We start from the raw sequence: 24,132 nt of genomic DNA on the forward strand, positions 1-24,132 counted from the left end.
ATGCAGTGAAGTAGAATGCATAGATGCATCCAGGATTCCATTCAATTTGAAGGCAATTTTAGCATTGTTTAATTTGTTACTATGAATTAACTACTATAGAAATTAGAGTGATACTTGATCAATAAAATTTATGGGAATCTCCATATTTTTAAAAATATAATTTTAAGTATACATCCAGAAATTACTTCCTAAACTGAAATATAGCCTATAATGTTGCAGTAGATGCATACTTGGATGCAAATAGGTGGGAGTTTCCTCACCCAACCCTTAGGCCGACCTTCAGTGGATAGAAGATGCAGGACTTCTTGACTGTGGAATCAAAAATATGAAAACAAAGTGCAATTGGGTAAAAGAAAAAAGAAAAAAGGACATGGTTGGGTCCCAGTAAACACTAATGTGACCAGCATGCTGTTACCGGAGAGACATTTTTCCAAGGTAAAGCAGAAAATCAATAGCTGTTCCCTGCTGTTTTTCTCTCAGCAGCCGTGACTGAAAAAGAGATGGCTAATAGATGTTCATAAGCTGATCCTTCATTAATACTCTATTATTAGTCTAATCCTTTTTTGAACTCAGCTAAGGCAGTGAATAAATATTTCCCCATCTATACAGTTAGCAAATTATACTTCTGAGAAGACTGCTAACAATACACAAAACCAATGATTCTCCATCCTCCTTTTGTAGCCTCTCATATTACTATATAAAGATGTGAGCAACCTTTGGGAGGCGAAGACCACCTAACATTTGGAAGAAGGAATGGGTTTTGAAGAACTTGGAGTTCTTCTTAATACAACTCAAGGTGATGTATATAGTAAAATTGTGTCTCCAATTTTCCTCACAAGAACAGCCCTTTACAGTGGGCTTTGTTTAAGACAGAGCTACTGACCCCAAATCACCCAACCGGCTTTCATGCCTGAGTATCATCCTTGTGAGGTATTCCAGACAAGAAGCACATCAAGAAAAACTAGCCTTATTGTAATGTTACAATAACAGAAAGTTGCAGGTGTGAAAGTACATCTCTTCCAGCTTGCCTGCATTGTCCAAGAAACTAGAGAGATATTCTTCTGAGATGTTTGACACACTCTTCTATAAGTTCAATTGCCTGTTATGTAACTGTTGCCTAGTCTGTAGCTCTTCCTTTTGTCTCCCAAGGAATTCTACATATCATTATACTGAGGGAGGGCTATAATTCTCAGTCTCCAGATTTCTAACTGAGCACCTTAGCCACCACAGGTGACTGACTTCCACTTCATAAGGATAGAAGATCACATTGTCATACGAAGCTGGGACTTAAGGACTGTAAATAAACACTTCCTGTTATCCACTCTACAACAAAGATTGCTTCCCTCTCCTATAACCAACATGATGAGTGTGGTGGCTAATGAGGTTAGAACACTGGACTAATGATCAGCAGCCTCACCTTTGAAATCTGTTGCTGCTGTGGGGCAGGGTGCGTTCTGTCACACACTCCAGCTCCTATCAACCCAGCTGTTTGAAAGTAGGTGACTGCAAGTAGATAAATGGGTACCCACTTCAGTGGGCAATTTCACTGGGATTCAAAAAGACCCCCCAAATGGGTGTCCCCCATGCAATGGTGATGTCACCAGTACATCCTTTCACCATGGAAACAATCAGTGCTTCCGACCAACATGATGTGCATCATGTCTAATGGCCAAACAGACTGAATGTCAATAGGGAAAGTTGAGTGTCCAGGTTTAAAACATGTGCACGTCTTTAATATACACAAAATGCATGTTCCCACTTCAAACCCTGTAGAACACACTTGCTCAGTAAGGATCACTGTAATTCCAACTATTGGAAGAATCATCTTGTACCTGCCAGATTATGTATTTTTTTTAATCCCTCCATGGTTCAGTGCACTTACATGTCCCCTAGAAAAAGAAAGTCCCTCCAAAATTCTTTTAAGTTTTAATTTTCTTTAAGCAACTCCCTTTAAAACAGAGAATTTATGGAGCCCTTGATATATGTTCAATGTGAACAACAGGCTGCCAGGAAAATCTATTACACACCCGATGGCTAATTATCACTTTCTAGCTACATAGGTTGTGGTAGCACCGTTTGGTTAACTTTCTGTCAAAAAGTGGATTTGAGAAATGAAATAAATGCTTATGCCAGAAGTCCATCAAAGAGGCAGGACCCTCATGCTCCATATTTGGTTGCCAATATGCTCTTTTCAAATAAGCAGCCCTGAAACAGATTTTGCAACACTTCTTATATAAAGAGTAAGATGGATTCTTAGATTGAGAAATTCTGACAGTCTCTCCCTTTTTTGTTTTTATATGAAGGAATCTTTCTTTTATTCATTTTGCACACATGAAGATAGGTGAGTACAGGTTGAAATAGCCGTATCTAAAACTCCAGCAATATCTTACTAATCTCAGCTGTGCATGTACTAACCTTGCATTAACTGAATATTGATTTGCATTAAACACAACCTGTTATCATTATACAATTTATAGAAATGAAGTATATTGTGTTATCCGAACATGCATTAACTGTGACTCAGCTGTATTTATCCTGCTGAGATATTTCCAGATTTAAATATGTCCTCTATTTCATTTAAGACCATAAACTAGCAGGCACCCTTAGCAGGAGAGACAGCAATTAATTATTCTACCAACTCCGTTACAATGGTGCCCAAGGATGAAGGATCAGCAGCTGAAGTTATTGTCTAGAATTCAAGGCCCTGTACAAGCTATGAAATTAGCTCATGGGACAACTCTACTGCTTAGAAACCTCCTGAACTTCAGAGAAAATCCTAAATCTGCTTAGGCTTGCAAGCTGTTCTCAAAATTTCCAGAAAACAAATAACCAAAAAGTATACCTTCTTTGAAAAACAGACTATCCCAGACCAGCCCATGGTGAAAGCTGTGGTTCATATTAATGCATTCCTGATCTCATCATTGGTAAATCTCGGTTCCAGAAAACATGGTTTTAAACCCACATCTGCCTTTGACAATGGCAGTTCTTCAGAAAAAAATGTGGGGTTTCCTACATTAGACACCCAACCGCATGTCTCCTAATATCAGATTTTCAGTTGGCTGATCATTATCTTTTAGATGGCAGGCATCCTCATTCTATTCCACTCCTTGAAGTGATTATCAGACTGCCCTAGAGATGACAAGTCACTGCCTTGGACACTTTGTAGATTGACCAGGAACTAACCATGATGGATTGTCCCTTGTTTCCTTGAATATTATAGAATGGCAGATCAAAGTGAATGACCATTCATTCTTGGATTTAATTTGTACCTGTTGCAGAAAGTGTGGCCCCAGAAGACATTTTGGTGCTGCAGAGTTTCATTGTATATTCTCTTGAAATCACAAAAGAAGTCTCAGTGGTCATCACCAAGGGACTTTGCCCATTGATTTCAAACAACATTGAGCTGACAAATATTGAGCCTGAATCTTGTGGAGAGTTTTAGCATCTATAACTAAGTTGCCTCATCAAGAGTTTCTAATTCTTAATGTCTGCCATCTTGTAGACTGCCTTGTTTGACCAAGGACCATTGGGATGAATTGGAAAACTGTATCTCGGTCACCCAAATGTGACCATAGTAATAGTAGGTAATATGAATAGATTAGCCCCAGTGACTCGGTTCTCTTTTCCTGCTGTGGCAGTTATTTTTCCCTTCCCAAAGGATATTCTGATAGTAGGCTTTATCATTCCAAGGACCCCAGAATCAATATGGCAAGCTGTTGATTAGTACAGAACAGCTTGCCAGGAGTTTCCACTTCTGAATATTAAATGGTGTGGCAAAGCAATTCTGACATTGAGCTCATGGACTGGAGATCTGAGGGTTGAATACAATTGATTTCAGGCTGACCTCTGTTTTAATAAAATACACATTTAAAGTTGGACTTTGGCCACATGGTGACCCTTCCTTTCTGCTTCTCCTGAGCTTGAGCCCCCCGCTCACTTTGCCCTGTTAATGTTAAGAGTAATGAGGAGCATTAGCCACTAAGTTCAATGGACCACTAAGTGGGCACAGGTCATACAATAATCACTAACTTAAGTTGAGCTCTCCCTGCTTTCAGGATCGCTGGTGATCAACCTCAAATCTAATAGTAGCCGTAGCCATGTATAAAGACCTCATAAGCTCTATCCAGCCATTATAAATGTCCTACCAACATGCTAGGACAGGGGGACAGGGGTGTCAAACTGCCGGCCCACGAGCCGGATGCGTCACACCAAAATCGCACCCACCCCATTGCCGTCAATGGTAAAAAGGTCATGATATGTCACAACATGTCACGTGACGTCACACGTTTGACACCCGTGTGCTAGGAGAAGACCTGCTTATATTCCCCAAACCCCTAGTTTGATCAGGATATATAGGTCAGGATTAATGATAGCTTTTAAAGCTTATAGATTGAGCAATTGTTTCCGTGCCAGACATCAGTTAATTGTCCAGAAGAAGCTTTATAAAATTTTAATTAAAAGGGAAAAAACCCCTAAAACTTTTGCTCAAGCAAATTAAGAGTGAGTTTTCAGGCTGTGGAAGATAAGAATGCCTTCCTATTTTGGAAGCTAATTGCTTGCTTATTGCATGAGGAGGTTTGGAGATTAGGACTCCCGCTGCTAGATGGGAAGAATTATATAGTACAATGTATAGCTCTCTCTTTCTGTTTGCCAATCAGCACATGATACACTGTAGGCATTTTTCCCTGTACCTCCCCTCTGCCCCAATCTCTCACACACAAATTCTTAAACTAATTAATCAACCAAAAAGTTGGAAAGCCCCACGTTGTGACCTAATACTACCAGTTATTAAAGGGAAATGTTAATCAATGGGCCGCTCTTATGTTCCCTTTTCACACATATAAACAATACGCTCCAAATGCCAGATGGCTGGATCTGATCTAGAACTAAGAATGGCAATAGAACAAGTCTTTGACATTATTATCCAGTTAGCTTATTAAGCATGCCTAATAAGCAATATGCTATTTGTCAAGAGTGAGAAATCAGGAAACTTAGGCAGATCAAATGAATATAAGATAAGAACCTTTATTGTCATCCCCTGTTGCCTGCTCTCAAAAGTGTACACATACATAACACATATAAACATGTTATATACAACATATGTATATACCTACACCCTTACATATAAATACATATAAATATTAATCACTGTTCATCTTGAACATATAGCAGAAAGAGGAAGCTTGAGAGTTCCAATACTGTATGGAACAAAACTGGAGCTGAATCTGGATGTTCTCCTTCGCATACCACTAAGCCTCCTCCCAGAAGGTAACAAGGACAGGTTGCGAAGAGGATGTGTAGTGTCTCAGACAGTTCTGTGAACCCTGCTCAAGCAACACTTATATGCTATGTTCTGGAAAGAGGGGAATGAACTGCCAATAATCTTTTCTGCCATCCTCACCACTGTAAATATAACGGAATAGAATAGAGCTGGAAGGGACCTTGGAGGTCTTCTAGTCCAGCCCCCCACTCAAGCAGGAGAACCTATACCATCTCAGATGTCTAGTCTCTTCTTAAAAATCTCCAGTGATGGCACACCCACGATTTCTGAAGGCAAGCAGTTCCACTGGTTAATTGTCCTCACTGTCAGGAAGTTTCTCCTTAATTCCAGGTTGCTTCTCTCTTTGATCAGTTTCCAACTATTGTTACTTGTCCTGCCCTCTGGTGCTTTGGTGAATAACGTGGCCCACTCTTCTTGGTGGCAGCCCCTCAAATACCAGAATACTGCTATCATGTCACCCCTATTTCTTTAGACTAGCCAAACCCAAGTCCTGCAGCCATTCTTCGTATATTTTAGTCTTCAGGCTTTTGATCATCTTAGTTGCTCTTCTCTGAATTTTTTCCAGACTCTCAACATCTTTTTTTTTTATTGAAAAGTTTTAAAAATACAGTTTTCCTTTAAAAAACCCCCTTCCCCCTCCCTCCTCCCCTCCCTACCTCCCCCCTTCCCCCCCCTCCCCCCCTCCCTCCTCCCCCCCACCTCCCCCCAACCCCCCTCCCCCCCCGGACTTCCCAGAGCTAAATACAAGGTATATATATATAAAAAAGCAATCATAAACAACCATATACTAACAACTATAAATTCTAAAATCCATCACTCTCTAACTTATATAGGATCAAACAAAACTTAGCATTATTAAATATATATAGAAGACAAAATAAAAAAAGAAAAAAGAAAACGAAAGAAGACTTATTCAAATGCTAGATAAAACTTCTTGACCCTATACTTATTCTGGATAAACTCAATCCATTTTCTCCATTCCATAATATAATGTTCTTGCGAGTAATCTTTCAAATAGGCCGAAATCTTCGCCATCTCTGCCAAGTCGGAAACCTTTAAAATCCACTCTTGTATAGTCGGCAGTTCCTCTTTCTTCCAATATTGACCTATCAAAAGTCTTGCTGCCGTAACTAAATTCAACATCAACTTAGAGTCCACAACTGTAGCGTCAACAATTATTCCCAACAAAAAAAATTGCGGACAAAACTTTATCCTCCGTTTAAAAATCTTCTGCATATTCCACCAGACTTTTATCCAAAAAGCCTTGACCTTTTTACATGTCCACCATATGTGAAAATATGTTGCCTCTTCATCACCACACCTCCAACATTTAGGCTGATAATTCGGATACATACTTGCAAGCTTTTTAGGATCTAGATGCCATCTATAAAACATTTTGTAAAAGTTCTCTCTTAGACTTTGAGCTTGAGTGAATTTTACATTCCTCACCCAGATCTTTTCCCACGTGTCCATTGTAATAACTTCCTGAATGTTTTGGGCCCATTTTATCATACAATCCTTAACAAGCTCTGTTTCTGAATCGATCTCTATCAATGCAAGATATATCCGTTTAATATGTGCTGGTCCTTGATTTCTAATTTGCTTTATCAAATTTTCATCAGTCGTTGCAAATCCATTTTTTTGGTCTTCTTTCCACCTGGCCTGTAACTGAATATATTGAAACCAAGTCTGAACAACCTTCTCTTCTCGCAAGAAACTATATGATTTCAAGCACCAAATATTCCTTTCCAAACTTAAAATTTCCTTGTAAGTAGTCTCATCATGTTTGAAACCAGCATGTATATTTTCTATTGCGTGTTTTGGGATTGCCCACAATGGTATCTTGCTGCTTAACTTATGTCTATACTTCTTCCAAACTCTCAGCAATGCCTGTCTTAAAATATGCATCCTAAACACAGTATCTACCTTCTTATCATACAACAAATATGCATGCCAGCCAAACAACAGATCATGGCCCTCAAGATTTAATAACCTCGATTGTGTCAAATTAATCCAATCACTTATTCCTACTAGTGCAGCAGCTTCATAATATAATTTAAAATTAGGCATTTTAAGGCCACCTCTCTCACGAGTATCCTGCATAATCTTAAGTTTAACTCGTGGCTTTTTCCCTGCCCACACAAATTTATTGATACCACGCTGCCATTCCTCCAAGTTAGAGTCTTTCTTAAGAATCGGTATCATTTGAAATAAGAATAAAAATTTGGGCAGGACATTCATTTTCACTGCTGCAATCCGTCCCAACAAAGACAATTGCAATTTTTCCCAACTCTCCAGTTCTTTTTGAATTTTCCCCCATAACTTTTCATAATTATTTTTATATAGCTTTGTATTAGAGGGCGACAAAATCACCCCCAAATATTTAACCCTTTTAACAATCTCAAATCCAGTTAATCCTTCTAGGAGAGCCTTCTGCGAAACTGTCATATTTCTAGCCAAAATTTTAGTTTTCTGTATATTTACTTTAAATCCAGAAACCTTCCCATATTGTGTTATTATCTCCATCAGGTCCACAACAGAGTTCTCTGGCTGGGTCACTGTAACAACCAGATCATCTGCAAATGCTCTCAATCTGTAATCCTGATCTCCAACTTGTATCCCCTTAATTTTTTCCGAATTCCGAATCTTAACCAATAATATCTCTAATGTTAATATAAATAACAAAGGCGATAGCGGACACCCTTGCCTTGTGCCCTTCTCAATATTACATACTGTTGTCAAACTATTGTTAACTATAATTCGGGCAGTTTGTTTTTGGTATAATGCCCTAATCGGTTGTAAAAATTTTTCCCCAAAATCCATTTTGTCTAAAACTTTCAACAAAAATTGCCAGTTCAATTGATCAAAAGCCTTTTCAGCATCTAAAAAGATTAGCGCAGCAGAGATCTGGTTGTGCCTTTCCAAAAACTCTAACACATCAACTATATGTCTCACATTAGTTTTCATTTGTCTTCCACTAATAAACCCCGTTTGGTCCCCATGAATCACCTGTTGCAGAACCCTCATCAGTCTATTAGCCAAAACCTTAGCAAATATCTTATAATCTGTATTTAAAAGCGATATCGGTCTGTAATTTTTAACTAAAGTAGCATCCTGGTCTTCCTTCGGAATCAAAGAGATAAAAGCTGTTCTCCAAGACGGGGGCACCTTTCCCCCCCTCTGGATTGTCTGGAACAGTTCCTTTAACGGTTTTATCATCTCTAATTGTAAGTTTTTATAATAGGCCGCAGTCAAGCCATCAGTGCCTGGTGCTTTATCCACCTTCAGTTCCTTAATAGCTGTAAAAATTTCTTCTTCTGTAATCAGTTGGTTAATCCCCTCTCAACATCTTTTTTGTGGTATGGATTGTTATTGGATTGGCTGGATCAGAAAAAACTCCTAGCTGATGAGCCAGCAGGATTTAGGGAGACCAGATCAATGGTAGATCAGTGTCATGTTACATTTTTAACAGAGAAATGCACAGGGGCAATGTCAGCCCCATAGGTTTCCTTTTGTTGATTTAAAATCAGCATCTGATGCTATATTATAATCAGTATTTGGTGCTAAGGAATAGATTCTGGTGGAAGCTGTACCACACATCTATTGATTGGCAGCTACTTTTTCTACATTGAATGCTGTCTGAAAATACAGTTACCCCAGTTAGATAGGATAGAGCTGGCTACCTTACTGCAGACATAATAGCCCATCAAAGAGTGAAACAGGATTGTAGCCTGGTCAGTGGTGGGATTCATCTGGTTCGCACCACTTTGGCAGAACCAGTAGCTAATTTTTTGTTGCCCAGGCCCAGAATGGATTTCCGGAAGCGGCATCCGCACAGAGAACTGGTTGTTCACATATTTGAATCCCACCACTGAGCCTGGCCCCCATTTTGCTTAATAGCTATGTGAATTGGGTAGCAGCTGCTTAACCAAAATGAATTCCAACCTCCTAAACCTAGGTGGCAGGCACAGGAAAATATTGCTATATGCTAAAGATGCCGCAGCTCTTTGGCTTAGATAACTGGGCCTCAGCAGAAGTCTGTGGCAGATTTCTTAGCAGAAATCTGAACTGAGGAAAAGCTTACGATCACCCTAAGATATTTCTTGAAAAGACTTAGACTCCACCAACATCAGTGGCAAATGGGAAATAATAAAACGGGAGAAGTTCCAGCTTTTAAACAATGTTGGTGGGATTTTTCAAACCTCTGCAGCTTGGTGGGGACAAATTAGAGCCATTTCTGCCAAAGCTAAGCCTTTCTGTCAAAGGCTTTTTTTTCCTTGTAAAGGGAAAAGAGGCTTATCTGCCACCATCACATTTTTAAAGCTAAAGATATATCTCAGATGCTGTATGTTTCACAGGTATGCACCTACAGTGGTTTAAAGCCCTCAAATATGGTCCAGTTTAGGTTTTTACAAGCACTCTCCCACACCTCGTGCTGTGTTTCAAATGCTTTAATCCACATGGAAACCGGCATCATTCCATTGCAAGAGAGAGTCTGCATTTGTGCTTGACTTACTGGCTTAGTATAAGTCCTGTGTTCCCAATGGCTCACTGATCTCGTTGATTCTTCATTATGGCTTTTCATCAAACTGGAAAGAAAAGAGTCTTAGCTGACCAGCCTCAACTGTTGTTTTTCTACTTTCTGCTGCTTGTAGGTTTACAGGGAGTTAAAGCCAAAATCCATTGGAAGAGTCTTTGACATTGTACATCAGACAGATTCGAATACGATAGCCAACTTTCAGATTTAGAAATCCAAATGGAAAACATTTATACCCATAAACCACTTACACAACTTCATTTGTCTAGCAAACTGTAGAGCCTTGGGGGTGAGAGTGAAGAGTTATTTCAATGTTTTACCCTCAGCAGTATTAGTACAGAGGTACAGTACGATCCTATTTATGAGAGATCTTGTCTGTTTGGTCAAAATGAATCTAATGCATGTATTCTTCCACTGCCTTTTTTACACCAACATCTGTACAGACACACACCTCCTGACAAAACCTGAATGTACTGTATTATGTGGAAAAAGCAGTTTGTTTTCAACTCACAGATCAGATTTCTACAATCACCAGCAGAGTTGCTATATTTCTCTCTGCAGTTTAGAATAGAATAGAATAGAATAGAATAGAATAGAATAGAATAGAATAGAATAGAATAGAATAGAACAGAACAGAACAGAACAGAACAGAACAGAACAGAACAGAACAGAACAGAACAGAACAGAACAGAATAGAATAGAATAGAATAGAATAGAATAGAATAGAATAGAATAGAATAACAGAGTTGGAAGGGACCTTGGAGGTCTTCTATCCAACCCCCTGCTTAGGCAGGAAACCCTATACCATTTCAGAGATTGGTTGTCCAATCTCTTCTTTAAAACTTCCAGTGTTAGAACATTCACAACTTCTGGAGGTAAGTTGTTCCACTGATTAATTATTCTGTCAGGAAATTTCTTCTTAGTTCTAGGTTGCTTCTCTCCTTGATTAGTTTCCATCCATTGCCCTCAGGTACTTTGGAGAATAGCTTGATTCCCTCTTCTTTGTGGCAGCCCCTGAGATATTGGAACATTGCTATCATATCACCCCTAGTCTTTCTTTTTATTAAACTAGACATACTCAATTCCAGCAGCCATTCTTTATATGTTTCAGCCCCCTGTTCCCTGACATTTTTGTTGCTCTTCTCTGCACTCTTTCTAGAGCATTTAATGCTATGCAGCCATGCTGGTTTCTTTTGAGAGCTGTTATTTTTCTTCTTCATTGGTATTGTGCTAGACTGAGCTTTTATAATCTCACTTTTCAACATTTCCCAAGCTTCTTGAGTTGTTTTCCCCTTGAGGATTCTCATCCATGGAATCCTTCCCAAGCTCTCTCTAAGTTTATTGAAATAAGCTCTCTTAAAGTCCAATGCTCTAGTTTGACTATATTCTTTTGCTTGTGCTTGCATAATGTTAAATGCCAATATTGCATGATCACCCCCCCCCCAAGGTTCCTGTTCAACACCTTCTATCACTTCATCTCTGTTAGTGAGAATTAAGTCCAATATGGCTGATCCCCTAGTTCCCTTCTCTACTTTTTGGGAGACAAAGTTGTCTGCTAGGTTTGTCAGGAACCTGTTTGATCTTCCACTTGGTGCAGAGTTTGTCTCCCAGTTGATGTCAGGGTAATTAAACTCTCCCATTACTATTGTGATGTGCTTCCTACACACTTTGGTTAACTGACTAGCAAAAACTTCATCTGTTTTCTCTGTTTAGTTGGGTGGCCTATGGCAATGTCATTTTTCTCCCCTTTTATATTGACCCAAATGCATTCAATCAGTTTTCATCATTGTTGTGCTCTATTTCTGTAGAGATGTAGTTATTTCTTATATATAGTGCAATTCCACCTCTTCTTTTATTTGGTCTGTTTCTTTTAAATAATTTAAATCCCTAGCTGTATGTTCTATTTATGGGTTTCATCCCACCAGGTTTCCATAATGGCAACAATATCATATCTGCCTTCATTTACTTGAATTTCTAATTCACCCTGTTTATTGCTCATACTCTGTGCATTGGTGTATAGACATTTGAGTCCTCTTTGACTGATCCTGTGTTTACTTTCTACATAACCTGTGTGGTGGCTGAGTTCCCCTACTTTCTTACCACCTGTTTGATTAGTCTTGGTATGGCACTCACTATTAAAAGCTTGATTTTGCCTGACAGCAAGGTTGATATTCTTACCAGCACAAAGATCTATGTTACATGCACCGATAACCCCATTAGTTTTAGATTGCCTGGGACAGAAATGTTCTATATCAATTAACTCACTGTCCCCATTGTTTAGTTTATTTCCATAAGAAAACATAAGATGGCCAAATCTAGAAAGAATTATACTATAAAGTATTTCTTTTTTCTTTTAGTCTATATTTTAATTTTACTTCTGTTTTACCTTCCATTTTAAGTTATTTTATCTTAGTCCATTTCCCCCTTCTTCATTTTTAAATCTTAATTTTTCGCTTTTGCATTATCTTTATCTGCCTTTGTTGTATTTGGTTATTGTTTTTGCGTTTTTTTTTACCTTACCAGTTATTTACCAAAATAAATTTGAAATACTGTTCTTCCAGAGGGCTTTTGGCAAAACCACAGTCAAATGAAGATAAGAGTTGGACTTTCAATGTTTCTAGCATTCTCAGTGATGAAGCATTTCAAATTTTTCAGCCTTTTAACATACAACACACTTCCAGTAAATTAATAGCAAATGTAGATTTTAGTTAACTATGCCAAGCAATTGGTGATGGTTTTTTTAGAATCTATTTAACCAGGCATCAGTGCAAAAGCGTCAATGGTTTTTGTGGTTTTTCTCATCAAAGCCTATTTATTTATTTTTTCTTAAATCACAAAGGAAAATACAAATTCTAAGTGATACTTGAATCCTATCTGTCTTGTTCAGCTCTCTGTGATATGCATGTTAATAGCACCCATTATGCATTAGTTATTGAATTCACTTTGGAATGCTGCTTCTCATATTGAGGAGGTTAGTTCCAAATACAATAGTGTACAACTAATTAAATACACAATCAAAGTGATTAAACAGTCAAAGCATTTAAATGCTCTGTTATTCCCAAAATAAAAATGCACTCCTATCCAATACCCAGACAAGGATTTCTTGATGAAAATATGAACCTAGAGATACTCAAACTGGTGCATCCCAAATAATCAAACTTCAAGAGCAAGGCCACATAATATCCAAATGCAGCTGAGAGAAATAAATTTTTTAAAAAAGCAATGCTGATTTGGTCTTATCTTGCTTTACTTATATAAAGAGAGCCATATTCCTTCAAAAGAAGGTAACAACTATTCTGTTTAGCCAAATAACTGATACATTTTTCATTAACCTTTCTTTTAAAGCTTTTTGTTATATTTCTTCCCCGCCCCATGCTCTTTTTCAAATGAATTTTCATTTAGTTCTTTTTCTAGTCACAATATTGAAGGTAAGCATCTATGAAAGATTTATGACTACCTTTCATCCTCAACTTATTGCCTCTTCTGGATAGACAGTGAGATAATTTGATATATTTGGTTTGGGCAGAATGTGAATTTTATTGATTTTTCATTAACTTGCATCCTTACATACCCATTGTAAAAATGGCATTGTAAAGCAACCACATGACATATTTTGCTACCACATTTTTTTCATATATTCAGTGATCAGATCGTACATCTATTTTTTCATATATTCTCACCACCAAAATCAGTATCATCAGGTTCTGTGATAAGGAAATAAAGTTTAAAAGGATAGCATCTTTATAATAAAACAAATGCCTTTATTAATGGCCAAAGTATTACCTGTCTTTAAATGAAAATTATTATATTATATAAATAGATCTTTTTGAAGTCTTCTAAATTATTAAATCAAGTCATGTGATTTAGCAGAATCCTAAATTACTATTACTTACTGGGATTCCACTGTTAGAAATTAAGGAAAATATCATAATTTCTAGCAGTATATTTTTTCAAGTATAATAACATATCCATGGAATAATTTGTAGCAGCCTTCATGATACAAGTGTCAATCTTTTCCTTTTTTCGAAAAATATTTCTGAAGTTGGTCAAGGATAAATGTACTACAAAGCACTGCTAGCCAATCAAGAATAGGGGACACAGTCTCACAAAAATAAATACAAGATCAATACTCTGTCATAGTGGAAGCACTAAGCCCTCCTGGCCTCATTAATGTCCATTTATCTCATCCAATCATAATTTGTGCTCCTTAACAGGACAATATCTTCTCTTCTGCCTGGGTGATCAGGCTGACAATTGGTGCTACCATTAACATTTTAAACCAGGACAGTTTAAGGGCAATGACTGTTAGATTCTTTGATTCTGTTTCCTATCACAGAGCATTAGCTTACCAGGAGGAAAACAACTATAAATTACTATAGTTACTGTGCTTCATCTGAATTTAAGGGGCACTACATAGCCCTTTTTTTCTTTTCCACTTCTACAAATATTTCTGGATCTCATACTGAAGTATACTGTAACTGTTTAAACCAGCATGGAAGAATAGCATGTTTAATGGCTTGGGCCTTTCAGATGCTGTAGTTCTGCCCTCTGGAAATGTCACTGTTAAAATGGAGCTGAAGAATTCTGGAGATGTTGCCATCAGTTTGGTCCCGAAATATCACAGGAACACTTCTAGTATCTAGTCTTCTACTCTGATTATTAGAGCTATATTCCTATCAAATTTGCCATAAGATGCAGTAGATAGGTATCTCAATGACATGCTTTATTCTCTGTCTGTCATGGTCATGCCACAACATTCAAGTTACACCCCTTTATATTATTTATGTAAGTCACGGGTGTCAAACTCGCCACGTCATGTGACGTGTCGCAATGTAGCATGACTCATTTTGCATTGCCAGCAATGGGGTCGGCGCAGCTTTGGTATGATGAAACCGGGCTGTGAGCCGGCAGTTTGGCACCCCTGATGTAAGTGATGTGCATGAGGCTGAAGAATAGGATCATATTTCTTGTTTCTTTCTGTTGAATAACAGATCACAAAACTGAGCATTTGAGGTTGGCTATATGAGTACAAAGGGACGCGGTGGCTCAGTGGGTTAGGACACTGAGCTTGTCGATCAGAAGGTCGGCAGTTTGGCGGGTCGAATCCTGAGTGCCGCGTAACAGAGTGAGTGCCTGTTACTCGTCCTAGCTTCTGCCAACCTAGCAGTTCGAAAGCACATAAAAATGCAAGTAGAAAATTAGGGACCACTCCGGTGGGAAGGTAACAGCGTTCCGTGCGCCTTTGGCATCTAGTCATGCCAGCCACATGACCACGGAGACGTCCTCGGACAAGCGCTAGCTCTTCAGCTTTGAAATGGAGATGAGCCCCTAAAGTTGGAAACGACTAGCACGCATGTGCAGGGGAACCTTTACCTTTACTTTAAATATGAGTACAAATCAGCATCCTAATCAAAGGAATCGGAAACGGAAAGAAGAGAAAGAAGGATAGTAGCAAGGCATGGGGAAATGTCTCAAAAGAGAGGAGGACAGTGGTGGGATTCAAATATGTGAACAATCGGTTCTCTTTGTGAATGCCACTTCCGGAAGTCCATTCTGGGCCTAGGCAACAAAAAGTTAGCTACCAGTTCTGCCAAAGTGGTGCGAACCGGCTGAATCCCATCACTGGAGGAGGAGAATCAGGTTTTGCTAGCTGTATGTTAGAATAAGTAACACAGAATTGTTAGAAGCGTTCTTTCCCCCCTCCCCCCTTTTAAATCCATCTTCTTTTAACTATAGGGCTGGGCTCTACCAAAAGTGCAGAAGTTCATTATTTTTAGACACAGGGAGCTCCCTCCCACTTCACCTTACATTCTTCCTCTGTCAGCTGGGCTATTTCTGAGCAGAGCTTTATGATTCTTGATTGCTAAATCTGTGTCCAGCAGCAGCCTAAGGAAGAGAGCTCACCTCACGGTGGAGGTATTGCATAGGGTGTACCCCTTTCTACTTCAGTCCATCTCACATATATGCCAAATCCCTAAGAACTGCGGGAGAATGTCAGCGTTCCCTAATTAGTCCAGTTTTTGCCTGATCGCCTGCTCCTCAAATTAATTACAGCCAGTTAGCAGAACTCATAACTTCCTAAAGAGACACACGTGCAAAATGCACTCCTTCCACGAACACACGGGTGACCAGACGTTGAGAAACATCATTCCGAAGTCGGAGGCCGAAGGTAAGTCCTGCCACATATTAGCAACAGGCAGAAACCGGATTTAAAGGGCTGTAATAAGGCACCACCACGGAGAAAATTCCATCCACCTATAGGCAAATACTTGCCTGTATATTTGCCACATCAGCAAATACTTGCCAGCTCTGCCTCTGCCTAAAAGAACACGCTATAAGCAGACGGAAATGTGAAGTAATAATAATAATAATAATAATAATAATAATAATAATAATAATAATAATAATAATAATAATAATAATAATAAACCTTTATTGTCAAAGTACAACATGTGTACATTGAGATTAGCTGAGCCTCCCCCTGTGCTCTCTCCCCCCAACACACACAGTGACAACAAACCCTCCATCCCACCACACTATGTGAACCAACTACACCACACACCGGCCTCCCAAGTCAATTCTGCATCAGATTATGTCCCATTTAAAAGCCTAACAGCTTAACAACAAGGGTAAACAATGTACGTTTAGCTTGGACACAAGGGACTCGCCGAGAGCAGGGTCACCCGGGAAGGCGTGGCCTCCGTCTGGCCCTGCCCACTTCCTTCTGGCTCCGCCTGGGCTGGTTGCGTCAGCTCCCCATAGCTCGAGGTGCTGAGAGGCGAGGGGAGCTGTCCAGAGGCGTTGAGTGCTGAAACCGCGGCCGCTCGAGTCAGCTGCGCCCTCTCCCTCTCTCTTCTTCTCTTCCGCCCACCCCTCCCTCCAATTCTTTCCGCTACTGCCGCTAATTTCCCGGGCCCATTTTCTATCGGAGAAGATGTTTCTTCCCCGCGCACACCACCACAAACGGCTTATTGACAGCGATTGCCGGCGGTGGAGATGGCGTGGGGCGGGAGTCCAAGACCGGGTTGCAACTTAAATTTATCCTCCTCCCCTTGCCTTTTCGGTCTTAGCTTTATTTATTTAAGGGTTGGACTAGAAGTGGAGGAGGAAGAGGAGGAAGAGGCGGAGAAAGAACCACGTCCCACCCAGCCTCCCTCACTCCCGCCCTTCTTCAACATCCCCATTCGCACCGCAAAACTATCCTTTCCCATTGCATCCCAAGGAGGTAGCAACAGCCACATCATCACGGGAAGCCGGATGGAGAGTTGAGAAAGGCTGCCGACCAAGACAAGCCAAACTGCCGAGACGGGGAGGGGAGGTAGAGAAGCTGCAAACGAAATAACCCCCCTTTTTTTGGTCGCCGAGCTTTAGTCTGACGCGTCGTTTTTCTAGCGAACCTTCGCCTTCTTTTTGGCAATCCTCCCTAGCAAAGCGAGGATCCGGTCTACGGCTGTTGGTTTGTGTGTTTCCTCCTTTTATTTTAAAGACTTGCAATGGTTGAGCGTCAATGCCATTGAGCGAAAACAAGCATCAGAGAAGGAGGAGGAGGAGAAGGAGAAAGAGGAGGAGGAGGAGGAGGAGGAAGAGGAGGATAGGAGAGGACGAGGCAGATGCAACGGGAGAGAGTTGTAGCGGCGTCTTTTTCATCAAAGGGAGATCCCTGCATCTGCTGAATGCACCTTTTCTTCCGCGTCAGCCACGATGGTCTGTAAGGACTGTCACTGCGTTTGATGACGTTCCTGTTTTGTGGAAAGGGGAAAGGAAACGTGACGATGTAAGGTCCAGATTTTGCTGAATCAATTTCATGCAAAAGGGTCTCTTAGATCTCGACGGATGTGTGTTTGCCTCAAGCCCAAGGCGGAAAACAATTATGGAATAACTCAGATTTAGGTTCTCTCCCCAATCTCCGGGTTTGGTTTTGTTGGGGTTTTTTTTCCCCCCAGTGGTTGCGTGTGGTCCAGACAGTTCCTCGAACGCGGGAGGTAAAGCAAAATCCAGCCAATTTTGGAGTCAAAATTAACCTCCTCTAATATTCACTCCCTTTCAGGACTTTTTCTATTTCTATTCAGAATATTTTAATAAAGTAGTAAATGGAACATCCTACGGGGAATTAAAATTAAGCATGTGTTTCTCTCTCTCTTCATGAAAAATGTGCTTTTTTTCCCTTTGGGTCAGTGAAATCCAATTTTGATATTACTATTCTTAATGATGGCGATAGCAACAGAAACTATTTTTGCCTTTTAATAATTATTGTCTCTACTGTTGTTCTATCAAAAGCACATTTTTAAACGTTCCTAAGTTTAAAAACTAGTAATAAGGAGACTGTTTGATATGTCAAATACTTTTGAACGAACCGTTTCTTCCCTCTCTCCACACTTTCTAGTGACTTGAATTCTCTCTCCCTCATCCACTTTCTGCTTCTGGAATTATCAGTTCCCTTCTCGATATTTCTTTGAACTAGCCTACCCAGCACGTAAAGGGTAGAACGCTTGTTCCTATTTTATTTTTGTTAAAAAAAATCTGGGATTATTTATTTTTAAAAAGGTGGGTGGGAAGGAGACTGAAATTTAATACTTTGCTTTTTAAAAAGGAGAGAGTTGGGGGGGGAAAGAGGGGGGAAAAGTCATTATCTTTGCCCGCATGCTGTGAAATATATATATAAAAAAAATTCTCCTGCCCATTTTCCAGTTTTGTTAGTAAACTAGTCTGTCTCAGTGAGGGTAGGGTCGGAGCCAAGGCAAAGGAAGCGGAAGTGAACCAATTCAACCCTCTAGTTCTTGTGCGCCCTCTGCCGGTCTGCATTTTTCTTGCCCGCGCCTGTCTGAAAGAGAAGGCACATGTTAATATCAACTCGCGTGATCGTTTTATGGTACTGTTGCTCTGGACTGTTGATCCCCAGACAGATGTTGCACCATCAGGGTCTCCTCAAGTGCCGCTGCCGCATGTTGTTCAATGACTTGAAGGTCTTCTTTCTGCGGAGACCCCCGGCCCCTCCTCCGCCCTCGCCGCTGCCTCTCCCTCCCATGAGCAGAACAGACCAAGCCTTGAGTTTACAGGCGTCTAATAACAACACGCTGACTACGCTATATGGAGGGCTACGGGCACCTCGGAGAGCGCCGACTGACGGGGGTGGTGGTGGAGGAGGAGGAGGAAGGGGCATCACGAGCCCTCCAGAAGAAGAGTGGGAAAGCCCTGGGGGAGAGGGAGAGCTTCCCGCGATTGTGATGAGCAGCGCCTCCTCCGACGACTTCTGCAAAGGGAAGGCGGAGGATGGGTATTCGCTGGGGAGCAGTTTGGATAGTGGAATGAGAACGCCTCTCTGCAGGATCTGCTTTCAGGGCCCAGAGCAGGTGAGTGCATGTATGAAACCAGTGGGGTCCCCGGTAAAGACTGTCTAGTAGGTGTGAACTGGCACCTGAACACCTTTCTAGCTGAAGTCTTCTGGCTTCTTTTTCTTCCCCCATCCCACTTCACTTGGGACACCTCCAGCTTCATTCCTTCCAAAAGCTGTCTTAAGGCTTTGACATTAAGACACCAACTGGTGGGGATTGCCAAGTTTGTCTGTACTCTATAAAGTTTGGGGAGAAAGAACTAAGGAGCACAATGTCCCACCCTGTAACTTTTTAATAGAAAGAACAGGCCCATGGCATAGCAACAGGAAAAGCTCAGGCCACCCATGTACAAATGAAGGAAAGCTGAATCACCAGGGCCAAGCATTTGTGTGGTTGCCTGAATACAGAAAGCTAAAGTCAAGGAGCTGATAGTAGAAGAGATCAAGGATCATCTTGATAGGTGATTTGGTAATGGAACTTGTTCTCCTTCACTTCTGCTTCAGTTTTCCATTATATTCCTTCTCCCTCCACTTGGTGTTCTCACTTAAGTTGTGTTAGTCCATGATATCCATTATCCACAACCTTCAAAATGCTGCCTGGGGATGATAGCAGATACATTACTATACAACTGGAAGGTGCTGGATGAAAAAAAAATCAATGCTACTTCACAGCAAGTTAAGGGATGTACTTCCTTCTAGCAGATCTGAGTGAAGGAAAAGGCCTATTTTGTGGATTTTTTTGCAAACTGATACTCTATAGAAGCTTAAAACACTCCTTTTTGAAAGTTAATATGCTTGTGTTATTTCTCTAGATCAAGGGTGTCAAACTCGCAATGTCACGTGACATGTTGCGACATATCACAACTTATTTTTCCATTGCCGGCAATGGGGTGAGCGTGGTTTCGCCATGATGCATCTGCCCTATGGTCTGGCAGTTTGACGCCCCTGCTCTAGATCAATAATATAAAAATATCAACTTTATTTCAACTTTGAACTTTCTTGGATAGAACCAGGCATCATTCCAATTTAAAGCCTATTTGTGTCTTTTTATTGCTGTTTTCATGTTGTGTCTGGATATTTTCATAACTTCTGTTGAACTGTTGGATGTGTTGAACTGTTGATGGAGATAGGTACGGTTTTCTGAAAAGTTTGTAGTCAGTACTCTGCGTACACTAGTATCCCAGAATCATCATGAAAGAATTAACTTGTATTGCAATGACTTTATTCTGTTTCAGGTGATAGATGCACACTGCAGGCTTGCTCTATAAAACTACTAACAAGTTCAGCAGTATGTTTGTGTACTTAATTAATTTCATATCTTAAAAATGGCTCTGAACTAGCTATAAAGTTTTTTCCATATATTTTATTTAGATCAAATTAAGCTATATACAGGTAGTTCCCAACTTACAACCATATTGGGACCACAATTTCCATTGCTAAAAAAAGGAGTTGTTAAGTGAGTTGTACTAAATTTTGTGACCTTTTCTGCCACAGTGGTTAAGCGAATCATGTGCTTATTAAGCAAATCCAGCTTCCCCCATTGACGTTGCTTGTTGGAAGTTGGCTGGGAAGGTTGCAAATGACAAACACACCAACTTAGGATGCTGCAGTAGTCATAAATACATGCTGGTTGCCAAGCTCTCGAATTGTGATCACGTGACCATGGGGATGGTCCAATGGCAAGTGCAAAAACTGGTTGTAAGCAACTTTTTTCAGTGCTGTGGTAACTTTGGACGGTCAAAGTTCAAATGGCTATAAGCAGAGGAACTACCTGTAGGCAGGTTATAGTAGACAAATATGCAGCAATAGACACAATAGTTGACAGATGCCCATAATACATAAAACAATTGACTACTAATTTCCCTTTTGTCATCAAGCAGTTATATTTTACAGCAGAACAGGAATGCACTGTTTTCCTGTCATGGCAGAACTACAATTCACACAAACTCAGGCAACATAATAAATGTAGGAATGCTGAGAATTGTTGTTCAGCAACACCAGGAGGGCCATAGGCTTCCCACCTCTGTACAGATTCAGTTGTAGAGTGGAATTTTTTAGCTGTGGGCGAAGTAAGTCTTTTTTGTTTCATAAAATCAGATCCCATAGCTTTACAAGATGATTACACATTGACTAATAACCAAATGCAGATGTTTGGATTAATATGTAGATTAGAAAAACATTTTCCTGATAAATAATTTTGTTAAAACTTGGTAATATAATATGTGTATCATGTCAAATATATTAAACTCCCTATCCTTGTACTTTTTCTTATACTGTTTTAATTTTAAAAAATCAACGGGAAGCTGGCGGGTTGCAAATTTGCTAGTATCCTCTTTATTACTAATAATACTTCTGGGTTTTGTATTATCTTCACACTTAGAAAATTAAACTACTGCATGGTTATAGCCCAGAGTGTTATTTGGCAATGTGCCCTCCCCCCACCCTCACTTTGTAAAAAGACTACAAACAGTATTAAAAATCATTGAAGGGACTAAAGAAGACTTTGTGTCACTAATCAAAAAGGTTGTTTAGCGCCCAGACAAGAGCATAATGCAGAAATTCTTGACCAGGGAGTCACAAATCCCTCGAAAGTTCATAGATTAATTTCAGGGGGTCCATGAATTTGGATGGGAAAAGAAATCAACTTCATTTTTCACTAACCTTTATGCTCCATTTAGCTTTTCATTCAATAATGCATTTGGCAGTGAAGTAACTTATGGCCTTTAGTCTCCAAAAACGTTATTTTACTCTCTAAAATTATAACACTCCCCCCCAAAGGTATTGTTTTGGTATTGCTAATATATTACTAAAGAAGCATATCATGATATTACATATGTTATTTTTTCATATTTTAATAATTATACTTGTACGTAATCGGCTGCCTTTGTACTACAGTCTCTATCCATGACTTTCAATATATTTTTCTGAGAAGGGACTTATAATTTCACCAGTCTCTAAAAGGAATTCATGTCACAAAGAGGGTTAGAGCCAATTTGTTTAAGTGGTTAAGGCACCAGGCTAAAATCTGGAAGACAGGGAGTTCTAGTCCACCTTAGACATGAAAGCCAGCTGGGTAACTTTGACCCAAACTCTCTCTCTCTCTCTTAGCCCAACTCACTTCACAGGGTTGTTGTCCTAGGGCAGGGGTAGGCAACCTCGGCTCTTTTATGACTCATGGACTTCAACTCCCAGAATTCTTGAGTCAGCTATGCTGACTCAGGAATTCTGGGAGTTGAAGTCCATGAGTCATAAAAGAGCCGAGGTTGCCTACCCCTGTCCTAGGGAAAATAGGAGAAGGAAAGATTATGCTATGTTAGATATGTCTGCTGCTTCTTTGTCCTGCCTTTATTATTTTAATAACTGCCTTGGATTATTTATAAAAATAATGAAGGCGATACAAAAATATCTTTAAAAAGACTCATTGGGATAGTAGAAACGCTGGTGTTTAGAAGAGAAATGAATTGCATCTTAAATAGATTGATTCAGAAATTGACCAAAGTCTTCTTGAATAATTAGCTTCAGTGAAAGATTCTTTAACATGGGATGTTAATACCTAGGCAAACTCAAACGTAGGCATAGCAATCATAGCATTGGATAGGAAAGCTCTTCAAGCTGCAGCACATGAAATTAGCCTGAACTTGAATAGGTTAAACCTATTAATTGTTAATGCAGCAGTGTCATCCCAACAGATTTCTTATCAGATGTTATAGACTTTTCAGTTGGACATAGAATGGATTAAATTTGAGATTTTAGCAGAGTTTCCTTCCCTACTGTAAGGAATTGATTTCTCATGCTAAATCCTAAATGGTTTCTATTCTCAAAATGGAAATGTGTAAATAAAAAAAACAACACCTTTATAACAGTGCTTCCAAATTTGTATCTTTGGAGTAGACTGGGCCTTATAGCTGGAAAAAAATCTGAAAAGATCCTGCACACTTTTTCTCCAAAAACCTGTGAGGAACAACAAAAGACATCAATGCAAGATTCTCTGAACGTTACTGAAGTGTTCTTTGCATTCTGTTAAACCATGATTGTAACCATGTTTTGTTGAATCAACTATAATGAATTCAATTTACACATTGTGTTAAACCTATAATTCATTGCTATAATTAAAGACTGCTAATCCATTAAGGGGCTTCTTTTGTTTGGTGGAGCTTGTTGGGTAAGTTCCTGAAGATGCAGCCATGTGGCAGAGCTTTGCAAGATTTATGCATGGGCTGAAGAAAGAGAGAGGAATTTATAGAGTTCCATAGTAAAGTATATGATTTACAGTATATACATAGCCTCCATGCAAATTACCAGCTGAAAGCAACAATTCTGGATGTTTGGAAAGACTTCTGTCTGAAACCTGAGTGGCTGTTACTCAGAAGAGATGAAACCACGGAGTTCTCACTGTCCAAACTGTGTAGTGTAGTTAGTGGCACTGTATACTGTAGTGGCACAGATATTTGCATACATATGCAAAGGCATGTAGTTGATTGGATCCTCTGTCTCTCTCTTAAGCACAGAGAAAGATGTAAGGGGTCTCCAAGCCTCTACATCACAATTTCCTCTGTGGCACTTTCTTCCCTTGATGGGTAGGAGATGTCAGTGTGGTCATTGCTATCGCCAATTTTTGCAGAAAAGAAAACTCTGCACCTTCCTCTTAGGAAGAGACATGTAGGTTCTTTTCTCTCTCTGATTCTTGCCCTTTGGTAGCTAGCAAAACGGCCGGGATGCAGGTAGGCAACGTTCCCCATCAGACTGAGACTGGTTTCAGAAGAAGATACAGGCAGTCTTCGACATATGACCACAATTGGGACGAGAATTTCTGTTGCTGAGTAAGATGTTTGTTCCATGAGTTGTGCCTGATTTTATAACCTTTTTGCCATAATGAAAGGAAGCACTGCAGTTGTGCAGTGAATCCTGCTCCCCCCATTGTGTTTGCTTGTTGAAAGCTGGCTGGGAAGGTCATAAATGGTGACCGTGTGACACCCCCCCCAG

The 24,132-nt window shown here is 39.9% G+C and overlaps 1 protein-coding gene and 1 long non-coding RNA gene across 2 annotated transcripts in view; one reads left to right on the forward strand and one right to left on the reverse strand.

Annotated features, from left to right (window-relative positions):
• The window catches only part of LOC310632618, a 378,391-nt gene that overhangs the window by 295,676 nt on the left and 58,583 nt on the right, over window positions 1–24,132 (reverse strand). The window lies entirely within an intron of this gene.
• MARCHF4 (membrane associated ring-CH-type finger 4) overlaps window positions 18,656–24,132 on the forward strand; it is a gene marked incomplete at both ends in the record, with an annotated part of 150,280 nt that continues 144,803 nt past the window's right edge. The window contains one exon of the mRNA XM_083349877.1: window positions 18,656–19,168. Coding sequence (XP_083206003.1) covers window positions 18,656–19,168 — 513 coding nt within the window. The remainder of the gene's footprint in view (window positions 19,169–24,132) is intronic.

This window comes from Vipera ursinii (genome assembly GCF_947247035.1).
Source record: "Vipera ursinii genome assembly, chromosome: 1".
Lineage (NCBI taxonomy): Eukaryota > Metazoa > Chordata > Lepidosauria > Squamata > Viperidae > Vipera > Vipera ursinii.